The 16406-nt window shown below is 43.8% G+C and overlaps 1 protein-coding gene across 4 annotated transcripts in view; it reads right to left on the minus strand.

The window, feature by feature from the left end:
* Window positions 1-9311: 9311 nt before the first annotated feature.
* BAZ1A (bromodomain adjacent to zinc finger domain 1A) overlaps window positions 9312-16406 on the minus strand; it is a 61486-nt gene continuing 54391 nt past the window's right edge. For all 4 annotated transcript variants that reach the window (XM_061463506.1, XM_061463505.1, XM_061463504.1 and 1 more), the window contains 6 exons: window positions 15906-16153; window positions 15554-15780; window positions 14204-14688; window positions 12975-13120; window positions 10864-10951; window positions 9312-10350 (listed from right to left, as the gene is read on the minus strand). In XM_061463506.1, coding sequence (XP_061319490.1) covers window positions 10160-10350; window positions 10864-10951; window positions 12975-13120; window positions 14204-14688; window positions 15554-15780; window positions 15906-16153 — 1385 coding nt within the window. In that variant the 3' untranslated portion in view covers window positions 9312-10159. The remainder of the gene's footprint in view (window positions 10351-10863; window positions 10952-12974; window positions 13121-14203; window positions 14689-15553; window positions 15781-15905; window positions 16154-16406) is intronic.

Consider the following 16406-nt stretch of genomic DNA (forward strand, 5'->3'; position numbering starts at 1 on the left):
CCCCCTGGAAAATGTCTGGTTTCCCTCCAACAATTCTGTATTTTCAGTGGGAGTGAAAAGAATGCCGGATAAAATCTTAACATCTTGTAATGTAAGACAGTGTTAGAGAAAACCCTGGTGAAAAGCAGACACTGAGGTTTTACGTGTTTCCTTACACTGTGGACACACTTCCTTTAAACGATTATACAGCAAATGTATTTGACTGTGGGTGGTGGATCCTGGCATGATTTTGCTGCGTCTCCTACGTGCAGTGATCCTGGGAGTCCGCATTAAGGGGCAGGATGCGTGTGCTGGTGTGGAGCACGGGTCCCCATCAAGCCCTGCTGTCGGACCAGAGGATGGATTTCCCCCCAAGGGAAGCTCTGGCTCCACCGTCCTTGGCAGGGCCCCTTCTGCTGGCTTCAGCAGCCTCTTCCACCCGTGTGGTCCCAAAGTCCTCTGGGCGCTCCGAGCTATCAGGCAGCTTCTTAACGGCGGGGGCTGGCTGAGGATGAGCGAGGCGCTGGCCGCCGCTCCTCGAGGAGCCGGGCCGTGCCCGCTGGCCCCTGCCCACCGCGGGGATGGGAGCCGGGCTGTTGCGTCACCCTCGCCGGGCGCCCCGGCTCCCCGTGCCAGGACATTCCTGCGGCTGAGTCACTGCCCGGCTGCCACCGCGCTCCCACCACGCTCGCTCGAGGGTGCTGCAGCCTGCCAGCGGCTGCCCAGGCGTGTGGAGCTGCCGGACTGCCTTCCCAACGCCTTCCCGGCCTCCACCCGGCACTCCAGGGATCATCCCTTCCAACCACTCGCTGCACTGAGGAGACACAGCCGTAAGAAGAGGGGTAAGATTTCCCCGAGCTGCGATGCCAGCTTGAGTGCTGTGATACTTCATTTGGTTTAAGCAGCCCCTTTCCCTGCCAAGTGGAGCTGCTTTTTTGACTGTGCAGGGATGCGGCTGAAGAAAAGCCTTTTTTCGTTCTCTTGGAACGCTGTTCAGCTGTGCGCATTCCCTGGCCAGGTTCACCTTCCGGCCGTCCGCCAGGCCAGCAGCCAGGGGGAGGCAGGAGGAAGCAGCAGCAGCAGCAGCAGCAGCAGCAGCAGCGTGAGGCCGTCCTAGCCAGCACGGGCGCTCGAGGAGAAGCGGCCGCATGCTCTTGGGGCAGGGTGGAATTCCCCCCTCTCCCCCCGTGACTCTCTGCGCTGTGCTGGTAAGTCACACGTGCCGGTGAATCATAACGCCGGGCAGCCGCGGGGCTGTCATTGCTCAGTGGGCAATAAAAGAGAGATTTAATGAAACCGTTATGTCTTGTAATGACATCATGTTAGGGGTGGTGGTTGAGCGCAACAAAAAAGGAAATAAAAGCTCCTCCAATGAGAGAAACGTGGAAACTGACAGCAGGAACGTGGCCAAACAGAATAAAAATTTCCCCTGAAGTCTAAAATACAGGAAACTCTGCTCAGCCTGGTTAATGCAAACAGGAGATAAAAGTTACATGTAACTAACTGGCATGTATTTGACATTCACAAAGGTTTGTGCATTCATGGCACTAGTAAAGTAACTACCATTTACCCTGCTACCCTTCATGAATTCCTGTATGCCCTGCAAAGTCCATTTTCCCCATGAGCAGTTTCTTCCCAAGTCTCTCTTCATGCTGCCTCTTGTTCACAGCTGAGATAAATTTACAGCATAACTTTGGGAAAGGAGGATTTATATGATCAGCCACTGACTATAGTGGTTGTTCAATTTATTCACGTTTTTTTTCTCCAGGCAACTTTCGCTTCCAAGCTGAAGACAGTATTTCTTCTTTTCTTCGTCATTTTTCACCTGTGCCATTTTTACTTCAAGGTCTCAATGCTCTTCATTAACATCATTAATGAGGTGTCTCTGCCTGGTCAGTAGTATTTCCCCTGATGGATGTTTCCTGGGGTCATCCAGGAAGGCTGCGGTGAGCCCTGGTGCTGGGCAGGGAGGCTTGGATGCCCATCCCTGAGTGGCACCCCTAGACCATCTCTCCTCCTAGGGAAGGAAATGTAGGCCAGGCAGAACAATTATTTTCTTGAAGCCTCTGTTTCAAGCAAACAGCAAAGTCAGCCCTTCCTTCTCATAAGCATTCTCCAACAAGAGTAGGTGTGAGGAGTTTGATGTTGGCTATCTCCCTACTACTGATGTGTCAGTATATAGCCCTGATATATAGCAGATGTGGATGCTATTTGGTAAGTCCTGCCTGAAGAGAGGAAATGTAAAAAGCAGCGCTGCTTTCTGGGAGCCTGGTAGTTGCTGTGCATCATAGAATAATGTTTATTACAGTGAAACGGCAAGAAAGGAGCCAAAGTGACCTTTAGAAAACCACGCATCTGTGGCTGACCTATACGCTGGGTAAGTGGATTAAGGGGAGAGCTGCCAGAGCACTTTGGAAGAATGGGCTGTAATACTAAACAAGATAAAGATTATATCATTTGATTATTCTAATAAAATAAAAGACCAGAAATGTTCTTCAGGCAGCCAAAACGCAACAGCACAATGTGCTGGATGTATCAGTCACCCGGAAAAAGCTCTTCTGGATAATCCATTCTCTTTGGGTTCTTGTTTTGTATACATGACTTTTTCATACAAAATGAGCTATTGGCAGAGTCCCCTGAAAGTGAGAATCTCTCACAGGAATAGCGTGCCAGTGTGAAACCAGTATGAAGAAAACCCAAACTGTTTTCTGGCACCGCCGGCATGTTTCCAGCTGAACTGCACTGTTTGTAGCTTGAAGCACGTTATTCTCCCTGTCTGTGTCTGCAGAAGGAGCTGCTGCACAAGGGAGGTAACGCACCTTCCCACGCCTGGGAGCTCCTGCAAGGGCCTTCCCCAGCCCGTGGCATCCACTCACGGCTTCAGAGGAATCCCCGCACTCCTCATACGCCGTCCTGGCGCTGTCCAAGAGCACACACACCAGTCACACAGAGGAGATGCTCTTAATAGCTCTGCTGGTTTCTGTCAGGAGTTCCTAGTGCAGCTATAAAGCTGGGGTGCCCAGGTTAGCAGGGATGTTCATCAATGCGAGGGCCCCAGGAGGTGCTCTTCAATAGCAATTGCACCCCTTGCTGACCTCTTCATATTTATGGCAAAAACACCCTGCCTTTGCCCCCAGAAGAAAGCTGTCTGTTACTACAGTGGGTGTGCAGCACTGTCGTGCACCTTGCTTGAGCCATGTGTCTCTTCCTCCTGCAGGTTCCTGAAAGCTTGTCCAGCCACAGAGCAGGGATTCCTCTCCAGGGAGGAGCAGGACAGCTGGAAGGGCTAATGCCCTGAATGTCTTCAGCCTGGTTCACAGGACAGCGATTGCCAACAGTTAGGATGTGGTTGGACATCTCAGCAGATGACACGGTTTGAACTGGTGTCCCTCCAGGAAAAGGTGGCAATGGTTTCAGAAAGCCCTTTCCCTCTGGATAGATGCATGTGGACCTTCAGGATGCTGGGGTGGGCTGGTACATAAGGCATATAATGATTCAACTTTGTTACATTCTTCTTTACAGAAGAGCCGCCCCAAAATGATCCCATCGAGGGTTCCTGGTGGGACAAGGAATCCTTGTTTTCCTGTGGCTAGACAAGTGCAGAGCAGCACTGTACACAGATTGTGCAGAGATTTTGGGCACTTATCCCAAGTCTTGCAGCCTTTGCCCGATTTTGCTACTAACCTTTCATTGCTCCATGCTTCCTCTCCCACTGGGGTTCTGTTGTCTTGCATTGGAATAAGGTCCTTGTCAAATGGGCTGTTTCTAATCATGATCAGCACTTCTGTGCCATTGTAGGTCTGATTTAAGGACATCTTTGCCATACATAAAAGTAATCACCAGGAAGGGAACAAATCCTCTCCAGGAGATGGAGGAAGCCATCATGAAAGTGCCAAGACAGGGGAGATTAATTCATATGGCCTGCTTAGATTGGAAGTTGCAAAGGCCAGACAAAAAGGAACACAGATGCTTTTGGTTCTGAAGTTTTAATACTATTAAAATTACTCCAAACAAACAGACCTAGTACCCATTTTGCAGCATGACATCTGAATGGAAGGAAATTCTGTCTGCTGAAGGTTGAACCCAAGGACTGACTTAAGAAACCTCTTAGAAGCAGAGATGGACAACTGCAGAAACAAAAGACGCACTGACTAAACCTACTCAAGCATTGCGAAGCCCCCTCACAAAGCATCTTGCTTAGAAGTTTGATCTCGCCTTTTAAAACCGCTATGTTTTTCTTCTTCAGATAGCAATCTAAAAATACAGTGCTAGCTAAGCCCAACATGCTAAATACATGAGTTGAGATCACTTGCTGGTGGTTGAGGATGGGGCTTTAGGATGACGGGGCCACAGGAATATTTATAACCCTTCCTGGATCGCAGGACCTGTCGGTCAGTGCGAAAGTGTCCTCTGGTGACAGCAGCATGGTTAAGTAGTGCCAGCACTGCAGGGCTGAGCATGTGACTGATGGTGGGATCAGCACTGGAATGCTCGCGAAAGGCAGCTATGAAGCCCTGATCCCACAGGCAAATCCCTGCGCTGTTGAGAATCAGGTGCAGAACTGATCCAAAACCCAAGCGTTTCAGCATCCTGCCTCATGTTTCTGCTGTTTCAAATACATGATGCACAGCAGCCAAGCCACAACACAGTCCATCTCTTCAGGGTCCTTTCCACCCCAGACTAATTTCATCTGTGAGTCGCTTGGAGAATAAAAATTGGAAAGGACATAGATTATTATACACGTTCTTATAGGACTGTTAACCTAGGAAATACCTGTATTAAGCCTAAAGAAAATGGTAAGGTAAGAATAGCAAACTGACAGAACTCGAGTTGGACCGTGTGTCACCCTAGCCAGGAATATCCTCTACGAGACAACTGTTGTTACAAGGGAGACGATGGCACAAGCGTGCCATTTTCTGCTCCTCCACGGGGCACTGTTAAGCCCAGCTGCACACTGAGCCAGAGTAACTCTGTGCAGCGACACGGTGCTAGCACAGCAGCACTCTGCTGCTTGAATAAAGACCACTGCTGTGGAGAGTCTGCCCGCACCTACATCCCTGTAGGAAACTTGGCCCAATTGAACATTTCCATCATCAAACATGAGTGACCTGAACAGCTGGATGCACCCTGCGAGCAGCAGGGAGGGCACAGGATCAGCCCCAGGCTTGCTGCCTTGTCCCCTTCCAGCAAAGGCTGGGGGGACCTCACGCGGGGCTTCTTCCAGAGCTTCTCCCGGGGTACGCTCTTCTGTGTGCCCAGAAAACATGTATTTTCCCTTCTTCCGTACCTAAAAACTGTTAAAGGTGGAGTAGCACCTGAAAGAAGTAATCTAAAATCAGGTTTAGTAGTTTCTAGAAAGCAGCACCACAAACCTGGGAAACCAATATATTGTGGTAGAGAAACAAACCCAAAGTTGGCCTCAGTGCACTTTCTGGGAAACATAAGCAGCCTGTGGCCTTCTGCCACTGTGAACGTATCAGGTGTAGTCTGTACTGATGCTGAACATTTTAATGCACTCCCAGTATTAAAAAGCATTGGTTTGGAAAAGTGTCTGTTTGCCAGAATGCAGCTGCAGATGATGGAGTGCTTCACCAACAGCATGTCACGTATGTTTGAGTACTTAGGAAAAATAAGCCCAAATTTAAGCACAACCCCAGCCACACGTTGTCACTGAAGCTAGGGCAAGGGGATGCTGCTGGGAGCACGGAGGCACTGGGCTTTGCTCCCAGCACCACTCATGGTCTGAGTAAATCACAGTTTCAGCAGCACTTTCCCAAGTACTGGAGGTAAACCTTGGATGAAGTACAGCATTAATGATAAGCATTGTTGAATAGACAGGGGCTTACAGCAGTTGAACATACAAAACTTCGCACAAGTATACACACATAAACCCACAAACACATTTTAGGGATGTTGCTATTTCAGCATCCCTCTTAGGCAACAGATGGGAAACAAGGTGATGGCTTTACACACCTGTCTTTGTAATTCTTTTGATTCACAGCACAAGTCATTTCACCTTTTGCACTGGACTTAATCCAAACATCTTCAAACCTGAGTGCCCCAAACCAGGAAACTTTCTTACTGGTAGTAACCAGAGATTCTCCAAGAGGGGTTGTTCCACAGGCCTGATATGTACAATTGAGCTCTTAAGGGCAAAGTTTTGCTAGGGTGCTGTTTAAGGAGGCACCAAATTAAGGGAAGTACATTGCTTGTTGAAGGGCAGGTGGGAGGAAGAAGACATCACATGGTCCTGATGGCAGCAGACTGAGAAACCTCAGAACATCACCTCACAGTAAGCTGGGTAAAGCACAAAGAGCACCCTTGCAGAGCTGGACCTGGAAGTCACTGCTGTGGCGATGAAACTGCCTGCAGTCATCCAGACACTGGCAGTTTCTTCAGTGGAATGGCTCTCACAGGGTAGAAAGGGTTCTTGGTGGCCTCAGGAAGCGTTAGCTGGAACTGGTGCTGTTATGACAGTGATCCACACAAGGCAACGTGACCAGGGCAAGGTATTACTCATTTGAATGTACACAGATAAAACAAGATTACCAGTCCAGCAGCAGCATGGTGATGGGCAGGATGCCTCCATGGTGTGGTATCCACAGAGATGATCTGCTCCCTGCACAGATCCCTAGCACAATCCCTACTTCTGGACTGTGCTCGTTCGATGGATGGATGGTTGTGGGGCAGCTGGCGACTGTTGGGCTGTTCAGGGTCTGTCAATCTCTTCCTCCTTGTAATTACACATGTAAGTTCAGGCTGGTTTTCAGCTGCTTCTTGCTCCTTTCTAATGCCCCTATTTGCTAAGATTATGCTAAGAACATCTTCCTTTACTGTTAATACTAACATTTATGTGCTCTCTCCTATGACAGTGAAAACTTCACCCTCCACACAAGAGCCATCCAGCTCTTGGGTGCTGGCCACAGCCCAAACCCCACAAAAAGAATGCTGGCTCACATCTGCCATGCACTCTGCCAGCCCAAAGCAGCTCAAGCTTTCCAGCATTGTTAAGGTTTCCAGAAGCTAAGCTTCCAGCAAGCAAATGTGACACTGAATATGCCAGCCAAGGTGATCACCTGCGTCTGAATACAACTTTGGTTCTCTGGTGCTGCTGGCTGACACCCAAGCATGAACAGCCAGCATCAGCTTGATGCAGTCAATCATCAAACAAGGCTGCATCCAGCCTTCTCCTCCTGACCTCACCCTCCTTAGGTAGGAAGGGCAGCTTCCAGTAACAGCAGCCACTGCTCAGATTTGTCTTCTGCATCTTCATCAGTCTGTGGTGGCCAGGAGGTGAGCAAGTGGTATTTGAGGAAACATCGAGATTTGCTGGAAGAGAGAATCCTTTGGGTCGGAGCCCAATTCCTCCAAAGGACCTTGCCCCATGGTTATGAGAGAGTTACATACAAAACCCATCAGAAATGGCCCAGGGTGGTTACCCTGTAATTCCTAGCCCTGACATGAATGAAAGGGGCTGAATTTGCACAAAAGGAAAACCAGCAGGTAAAGCAGCCTCTGAGTACTTGCCAGGGTAAGATACATTGGAGCTGCCAAGAAGGGGAGGACTTTCACTATTGGATCTTGTCAAAATGCTGCTTGAAGGACAGGCACTGGACTTGGAGCCTGTCTTCCTGCAGTGTCTGGTACAGCCTGATTAGTTGCAGCTCTGAATCGGAGATGAAGCCGTTGACCCTATCCATTTCTGCACCTTTGTGAGACTTTGGCTTGGAGCCCTCTGCAGATACTGCGCAACGCTTCGCCTGGTGCTAACAGCACATGGCATGGCTGGTCATGGTATGATGCGAGTTTGTTTTGGTGGAAAAGTGGACATGGAGCACAACTATGCCATGATTATGACCAGGAAGGAGATACTGAGCAACTCGCCTTTTTCCAAAGGGATATGCCTGGGGGAAATAAACAGCCATAGAAAGACATCTTGACATAACTCAGAGAAAACATAGCTGAAGTCTGAAAATGCTGCACTGAAAGTACTGACTCAGGCAGTCTTCTACCAGGAACCAAAGGCTCGGCCCATGCCCTGTGAGCACCAGTGAAGCTGAGGGCATCTCCATTGCACATGCAGCATACATTTAAACACAGCTGATCAAAGGAGAAGTGGCCACTTCTCTGATTTCACCTCCAGTGTGTTTAAGTAAGGCTTGCAAACCTCATGACAAATTGCTAATTTAGTTCATGGCACAAGCATACAAACACCACGTCACAAGCAGAGAGCTGGGTTAAACTGTTCCTGCCGGCTCTAGCTAAGCTCAGACTTACCATGGTGCTGGCTGAGGGGAAGCTTTCAAAGGAAATAACCTTAGTGGAAGAGTGATAGGAACAAACAGCTGCGAGACTGGGGACAGTAACCATTTAAATGGAATCTGCCACAGATGGACTTGCTCAGCCCACAGCACTCGCCCCACACAAAGTATTCACATTTAAGTCAATGGGGACTATTCATGTGAACAAGAACTCCAACAAGTGTCTGTGCAACTGCTAGTCAGGATGTTCACATCCTCTTGGGACTAGACAGATGCAGGGATATCAAGTACCACCTACACCATGCAAAGAAGTCTTCTGCTGCTCACATTCCTTGTGGAGTTTAGCGTTCTTTGTGGTGGGAACAAGAAACACATCTTTGGACGGGAGAGATGTCGGCTCTGAACAAGGGAAGGCTCGCACAGAAACTCTGAAGTATCAACAGACATTTCTAAACAATATCCCCCCTGTTCTCAGCCTTAGATTATTTTAGGTTTGTTTTTTTAAGAAAACACCTCCACTCAAATCCACCATTTCAACCTGATCAGTCTTGTGTGTGTTGCCATCCACTCCCTAGGTTCAAGGGAATGCCCAGTCTAGCCACCTCTTGCTACCCCCAAACTTCTGATCCATGCCATTTTTTCAGTGTGGCATAACTCCAGGTGGGCAAAACTGGTTTCTAAAGGGTCTTAAAGGTACTGATTCAAACAGAGTTTAATACATTTAAATTAATAAATACTGAAAGTAAAACTGTCGAAAAGAGCAAGTAGTTTAAAGAAGGTGCTGGTCAGCTAAACAAAGCTATGAGGTTTTACACTCTTAGGATAAAGATCCAAATTAAATAACTATACAATTTATGCACATACTTCTTACGTTACTCCTTACATGTTGGTGAACATTTGCATCACTCAAAGACCAGGTGTCACAGCGGCTGCAGTTGCTGAAAATGCTGACTGGGGTACTCACATGGAAACCAAGTTCTGCCATGTTCTCTCCAGCAGCTTGTCCTGGTAGGTTAACGCGGAAGATGGTGCAGCAGTGTAACGCAGAAGGAAATGCCAGTAAGCTCAAAATACTTTGAAAAATGTGTCATTTTATTTGTGCACATCCAAAGTTGTACGTAGAAAGTTATAGTACAGTCCCGTAAATTTACTCATTGCTAGAAGAACTGCCAGGGCCATGGGCAGATGTTTATTGATTGATCATCAAGTTAGAGGGGAATAAACAAACAAAAAAAACCCAGAAAAAAAATTAAAAAGTTATGGAACTCCTTTTTTTTTGTTTTTTTTTTGTTTTTAATCCCCAAGTACAAATTTTATAAATACAAAACAAATTCACAAATTACTTTGAATGCTAAATAAATATCTACTTAATAAACTCAGACTGAATACCTCCAGCCAGCACTGGTACAGTACTTAAAAAGATATGCAGTTGTACTCATTCATGTGTAGTGTTGAGAAGATATGCTCAAAGAAGTTTCAAACACACACACACACAGTTTCCTCAACTGTGCTACAGCAGAAGATTTTATCTGAGTTGATAAAGCCCTCCATACCACAGCTCCTACAAAATCTAGAGGATGAAACAAGGTCATTTTGTGCAGGAAAAAAACAATGTTCTTCTGGAAGATATTTGGACACATGAATGTATTAAAAATGTACAAAATCTCTGTAAACCAGTACTGTATCAGTACATCTATCAAAATTATCAGACACTGAATAAAACTGTAGCAAAGGTAATCTTTCCTACGTTCTCCTGAGTGCTTAATATTACATTGAGAATATAGTGCAGGCCACACTTCAAGGTGGTTAAACAGTTGTTATTGCTTTATACAGGTATGACGACTGCGTGATTTAAGATTTAACATTTCATTTTAATGAACATAGCAGATTTCTCAAAAAAATCCTTTGGAAGGTAGAGGTTAGATTCGTGACTTCTTCGCCGCAGGAGCAGCATGGTCCACATTACTAGATGTGATTGGAAGTCCAAGCTTTTGAGCCTGAATGTGGAAGAAAGCTTGAAGTCTAGTTCCAGCTTTTGCTTCACTTGTGTTACGAGGGTTGTATTCAAAGCAGTTTGAAAACATCAGCTCAATGTCTTCAATGAATTCCGCTAGGAAATAAAAAGTAAATCAACTGAACGTGTCTCAGAGCAGTACGATAAAGCAGTATGACACCACTAAATCACTACAGTGAGCCTACAGTCACAACACAAAAATGTCTTTGCATGTGTCAAGTGTCTATCATTATATTAGTGCCATGTAAACATTCGTGAAATTTCTCTTATTATCAATAAAAACTACAAATCCAGCAGTAACAACAGGACCTTTTTTAAATATTTCAGTGCCACTCACTAACATCAAGGGCTTGAGAAATTACCAGCAGTTCCTCAGCTGCTCATTTCTTACCTATGCATCTTGGAGTAAAAGAACCGTTCAACAAATCTTACTTTAAAATATTAGTAAATGCTCTTTCAAATAAACCACAAAAAACAAAACACACCATGAAGCCCCAAACCAAACAATTTCAGCTTCCTGATCCTCTGACACAGCTCTATTTTATGACAAGAATTTATTTTAAAGTGAGAGAAGAGGGTTCATTACCTCTTTCAATCAGTAATACTTACATGCTAACTTGTATTCACATTTATTCACTTTTTCACGGATAATATTTAAGGCAATAGGTTTTTTGATGATATCATAGTAGTCTGGTACCTAAAAAAAAAATAAAATATTTCCATAGACAAAAGGAAACTTAAAATTCTACCTATAAACAAATGATGTATTAGCAAAAGCATTTTGGTTTTGCTTTTAAACAGAGGAGTCACAAGCAACCACCTCAATCTCCTGAACTGAGTGTTAGTTTTCAGGTATTGCTTCTTCATTTCTGTATTATTCAAATAGTAGACCACAGCAAATATTAGCCAGTGAATAAATCTAATCCTAAATACCCTGTGAACAACTCTAAGAAAATTGCATAAACAGATAAGCATTACAGTGGTCCCATCTGTCAAGTGCAAAATGATTTCCAAGATTTAAGAACCTTTCATTTTCCTGCAACATATTACAATATTAAAAGCTCCTCAGTCATGAGTAATGACCATTTTCACTCCACTACTATTCACTGTCTTACAGGAGAAGTGAAATCCTGATGCTCCATTTAGTTGTGTTGAACAGGAAGTAGCGAACCTTTTTGTAGCAAGAACACAGTATTCAAGTAGCAGACAGAAAGACTGTTTATGTGATGAAAGTGAGGGGATGAAAAGGATTGCCTAACTGATCATTCGGACCACAGATTTTGAATTCCATGTAAGTACCAAGCTTAGGCTGAGTGTCTCATTAACAAGGCAGGGCAGGAGGGTAAAAGAAAAGGATATCTGATCCAAATGTGACTCCTCCCCCCAAGAAAAGATACCCACATGCACCATCATGTATGTTTTTAAACCAAGGTCTTGTTTATGGCCTGTAACTTTACTATATGAAGTGCAACCTGCAAATGAACCTAAAGAAAGAATTAGCAGAGCTACAGAATTAGATTGACACATTTTACCTTCCTTTCCCTTTAGAAGTGCAGTTCACATGAGAACTAAAAAGAGAGTTTTCCTTTTCTGGCTTGCTGTGCACTGATCATTCAGTGTATTCTTTACATGGTCTTAAAGGCAGCAAAAAAATCAAACCAGAATTTCGGTCATGATGAAGAAAATTTTAACTACTCAGGAACGGATTTTTCTTTCCAAACTATACAGAGACTGTCCCTTAGTGATTGATTCAGGCAAACAGTAACACAATGAATTCTAGCAGTTTCTTTTTAGAATCAAAATTAAGTTGAATTCTCCATCCCTCCTTACATTCACCAGATTCTTGCACTATCCAGTGTAATTACTGTACATGAGTAGGCAGACACTAATCTCTTATTTCATTCAGGATTCCTCTCCTCCTCCTCTGCACTTACATCTTTCATTCATGTTTGAACATCATTCTTTTTGTCCAGATACATTAATCCTTTCAGCTATCTGTGACTCTGAATTCAGTTTCAAGTCTTCATTTAACAGCTGTCACTGTTAATTTTAATAGAGCACTTGAACACTGAGCTCTAGACACTGCACGAATGTCTGTGCAGAGTTGCTCCAGAGGCCTCGGAGAGGACAGGCACTTGGTTAGGGTATGACAGTTTCAGCAGACAAACCTTTGCCACCTGCAGAAAAGCAGATCTGCCTTGGGAACTTTTACTGTAATACAAACCTCTAAAGCAGCACTTACTTTGGGTACCTACTTACCATCAAGTATTTTAAAAGCTAAACAAGAAGAAAATAATTAAGAACTAAGCTAAGAAATTCTCTGTTTTACTGCATTATAGTTAACATCAGAGTAAAGCTGTTCCTATCTTGTTATATTACTGCAGGTCTGTTCTCAAAAATACCTTTGCGTAAATTGAAGGTTACTCCAAATAATTAATCAACATAAACATACCTTTAGCAGCCCCATGCTCTACCTTTTTTCCCACAAATCAAGGCATTTCATATTTTTAAATGCCTGACAAGCATACTTTAAAATTTCCCAACAACACACCAACTGTAGAAGTTATTTCTGGCACCATATTTGAGCTGAAATGCAAGCGTTCTCCTGAATCACACTGCTTATCTGTATCCCCTTGTTTGAGCAAGACTATAAAATCCCAAATTTTTACTGTCAGCAAGCACAATTCTCAACCATTCCCCTCTACAGTTCTATCAGTTACCTGGATTTTGGAAACCAGTTTCATGAAAGGCCAGCTGTCATCATGTCGTACCAGTTCCACTACGAGTTGTTCGAAAGCTGAGAGTTCATGGACTCCCCCTTGACGTCCTGAACTTCTTCTGTTCAATGAGGTTTGAGGAGATGATTCTGGAGAAAAAAAAACCAAAAAACAAAACCCACCCCACCAGATAAAAATAAAAACCTGAGAAGAAAAAAGTTTCAAAAAGTAGTAAAACATCATTATTCTTGGGTAGTAAAACTGTAGTTTCAGGACAAAACTCAAGTAGTTTGGCTTCAGGTATTGTATATATATGTAACTACACTGCAGCCTTGTTATTAACCACTAAATGTCTCTTGCAGTACAAAATGCAAAGTACCAGGACTTAGCTGGGTTCCTCCTCCATTCTCCTGCATCACATTAATTTTGGAAAGGATTTTTTTCCACTGATTTCAATTTTAAGACAATTTGTTAAACACTGAAAGAAAAGCCCTATTAGAGAAAAACAGAATAAGCTGCCTGCTCGTAACTTTTGCTTCAGAGTGGTTTTATCTGCTTTCAAGAGTAGTCAGCAAGGTGGTTAGAGGATAAGCCTAGAAACTCCCAATGGTGAAGGACAGAAATGGCACAGAATACAAGGCCACCACACTCTTTCACACTCTTCAGTCTCACATTGGGGCCTTTCTGTTTTTAAAAGGTTATTGTAGCTGGCCAAGTATTCCCCTACTATCACATACTTGTTATTAACTTATCAAGCAAGAACCCTCTTAGCCCTATACCAGACAGGTGACACTTTTCTTCTGGCAGCAGTTTATTGTGGTTTGTGTATATTCCAAATTTTGCTACCTTGCCTACAGCTGTGTTCTGCACTGTTTAACAAAACAAAACCGTAAAAGCTATAAGTAAGCATCTGCATTTTTAAGGGTTAAGGCATAAATATCACTTTCACATTTTCTACCCACTTATTAGCAATTGCTCCATATTGTTAGCAAATATGAACCTTCAAATATGGGTACGATAAATCTCCTTGGCAATTGAAGTTATTTGTTCTTTAGATGACTGAATTTTTCTTTTTGAGGTTCATTTCTGTCACTGCAAAAGAAGGGATCTGCCTTGTTGGAAGAGGTAAAACTGCCTGAAAGCATCATTTCTAGTCTTCTTGCTCTACCACCCAAATAGTTTTACAAGGAACAGAACATGGTTTTCATTCTGGGCAAAATTATTTCTCTAACCTGTGGATTGTCGTTTCCTGCCTCTTCTCTTGGGTTCAGTAACAGGAAGAGAAAGCTTTGAAGTAGAAACTGGATACTTCCGAAGCCGTTCAGTCGGGTCTACGGTATCAACAATTCTAAATCCGAGAGAATTAGAAGGGCTGTTTTCCAGTGTGTTATCAGCATTCTTTCTTCCTCTTCGTCTTCTTCGAGGACTGAGTAATTCCACGAATACATCTGCTTGCAATGAACTTTGGGTCTGACGAGTGGTCCGGCTATTAAGTCTTAAAGAAGGCTTTGTCACTGATGGAGGGGCTGATTTTGCCTTTCTCAACCTCCTCCTGGTAACTTTAGATGAGGATTCAGTTTGCCTAGGTGTGTTCTGCTGACTCCGAGAAGCATATCTTGCCTGACGCTGGCTGTTCTGACTTGAGAATGGATTGTTGAGTTTGGCTGCTCTCATTTTTAATGGAAACTTCACCTGAGGTCTTCCTGGCTTTGATGTGCTACAAAAAGTGAACAATTATGTTTATTTATCCCCAAATTCCCTGTGTCTCTCTTCCCTCAGTTTTCTAATTCAGCATTTAAAAAACCCAACCATTCAAGGTTGGACTGGTAAGCAACTGCCTTTCAAGCTGACGCAGCCATCCAGCTACCATTATCTAAATACTGAAGTCTCTTAAGTAGATACTATGTGGAGCACCTACTATAAAGAAATGCTTGGAAGTTCCATCATCCTTGCAGCTTGTGCAATACAAATGCATTAACTGGAGCACCAGCTATCAATTTCTTTAAATCACTTGCTTCTTTCTCACAGCAACTATAAGTAACTAGGATTTTTAAACTGTATTTCCAGCTACGTAAATAAACTGCGGTTGTAAAATACTTAATGTAGAAGTTATGCTCTAGTCAGGGTTTATAACTAATAGTGAAGACTCTCCTTCCATTACAGGAGAGAAGGAAGATCCCAGAGATGAATTTACTTCTCAAGGAGATGCAAGTTCTCTCCAACTATTGCATTCCAACTGTCAGAGCCACAACAGTCTTGCTTCAGTCAACAGGTTTTCTACTGTTTGAAACTCTCCACTTTACATTGAAATAGTAGCTGTACAGAACTGCAACTCTGATGGCCATCTCACCTATACATCCCAGGCTGGAATTTTCATCCTGAAAAGTGAGTCTAAGTCCACTGGACTTAAGTTTTGTTAATACTAAACCCATCACGTAAGAGCCAAATTCCTAAAAAGCTGCCATTTTTTTTAAATAAACATATTTTTCACACTGGATTTTCAAGATATGTGCGTATGTGAACAATTACTCCACCTAATAATATATTTCCGTGAGACATCTGCTAAAGGGGCTTCCATTTACCTCATCTCTTCTTCCTCCTGAGATTCATCTTCCTCATCTTGCTCTTCTTCATAATGCTCTTCCTCACTTTGCCCCATTTCATCATAATTTGCCTCTTCTTCCCTTTCTCCTAGTTGTTCAGCAGTCTCTTCATCACTTTCCACAGAAGGTCTTTGTCTGGAGGAGAGGCGTCTAGAGCGCTGTTTTGGTCGGCACTCTGGGCAAAACCAGTCTCCTTCAGGAATGACCTAGAAGGAAAAAAAAAAAAGGAAAAAAAAAAGAAGAAAGAAGCAAGCATTAGTAGTATGCAATTAAATTGTAAGAAGTACTCAAGTTTTGTGTGAAAAGGAAGCACTTCTTTTTCCTCAGATACCTTCAGCTTGGGTCTGATGCAGTAAGTATGATAGCCTCGATCGCAGCCATCACACAGCACCATGCTTTCTGCATCGCCTTTCTTCCGACACACTTTACAGCGAGCATTGAGGATGGACTTTGACCAGATGACACTTCGATCCAGTGTAGACAGATGAAGGAAAACTTGGGACAAGCTGGTAGAAGAAAGAAGTGACTCTCTCCAGCGATCCAAAACTGTTTTATAGGCCCGTCCACCATCACTGGCATCTTCCATTGAAGAGGGGTATTGAAAAAAAAAACAAACAAAACAAAACACTAGAATCATCAAACTTGTCAAACATCCACATTATTTTAGACTATGAGGTAAGGCTCTGATTCTCAACACAGCAGTAGTAAACTGGGATAATATTATAACCTTTGTCTTATCTCCTCAATACTTGAATATTTCCCCTTTAGTTTCCAAGCTGCTGATGCCATTAAGAATTTCCTCTTCAATACCACTTCAATTTCAACTTCCACA

This window comes from Pezoporus flaviventris, unplaced genomic scaffold (genome assembly GCF_033815535.1).
Source record: "Pezoporus flaviventris isolate CSIRO_AGI_PZ_B2104156 unplaced genomic scaffold, CSIRO_AGI_Pfla_v1 ptg000036l, whole genome shotgun sequence".
NCBI lineage: Eukaryota > Metazoa > Chordata > Aves > Psittaciformes > Psittacidae > Pezoporus > Pezoporus flaviventris.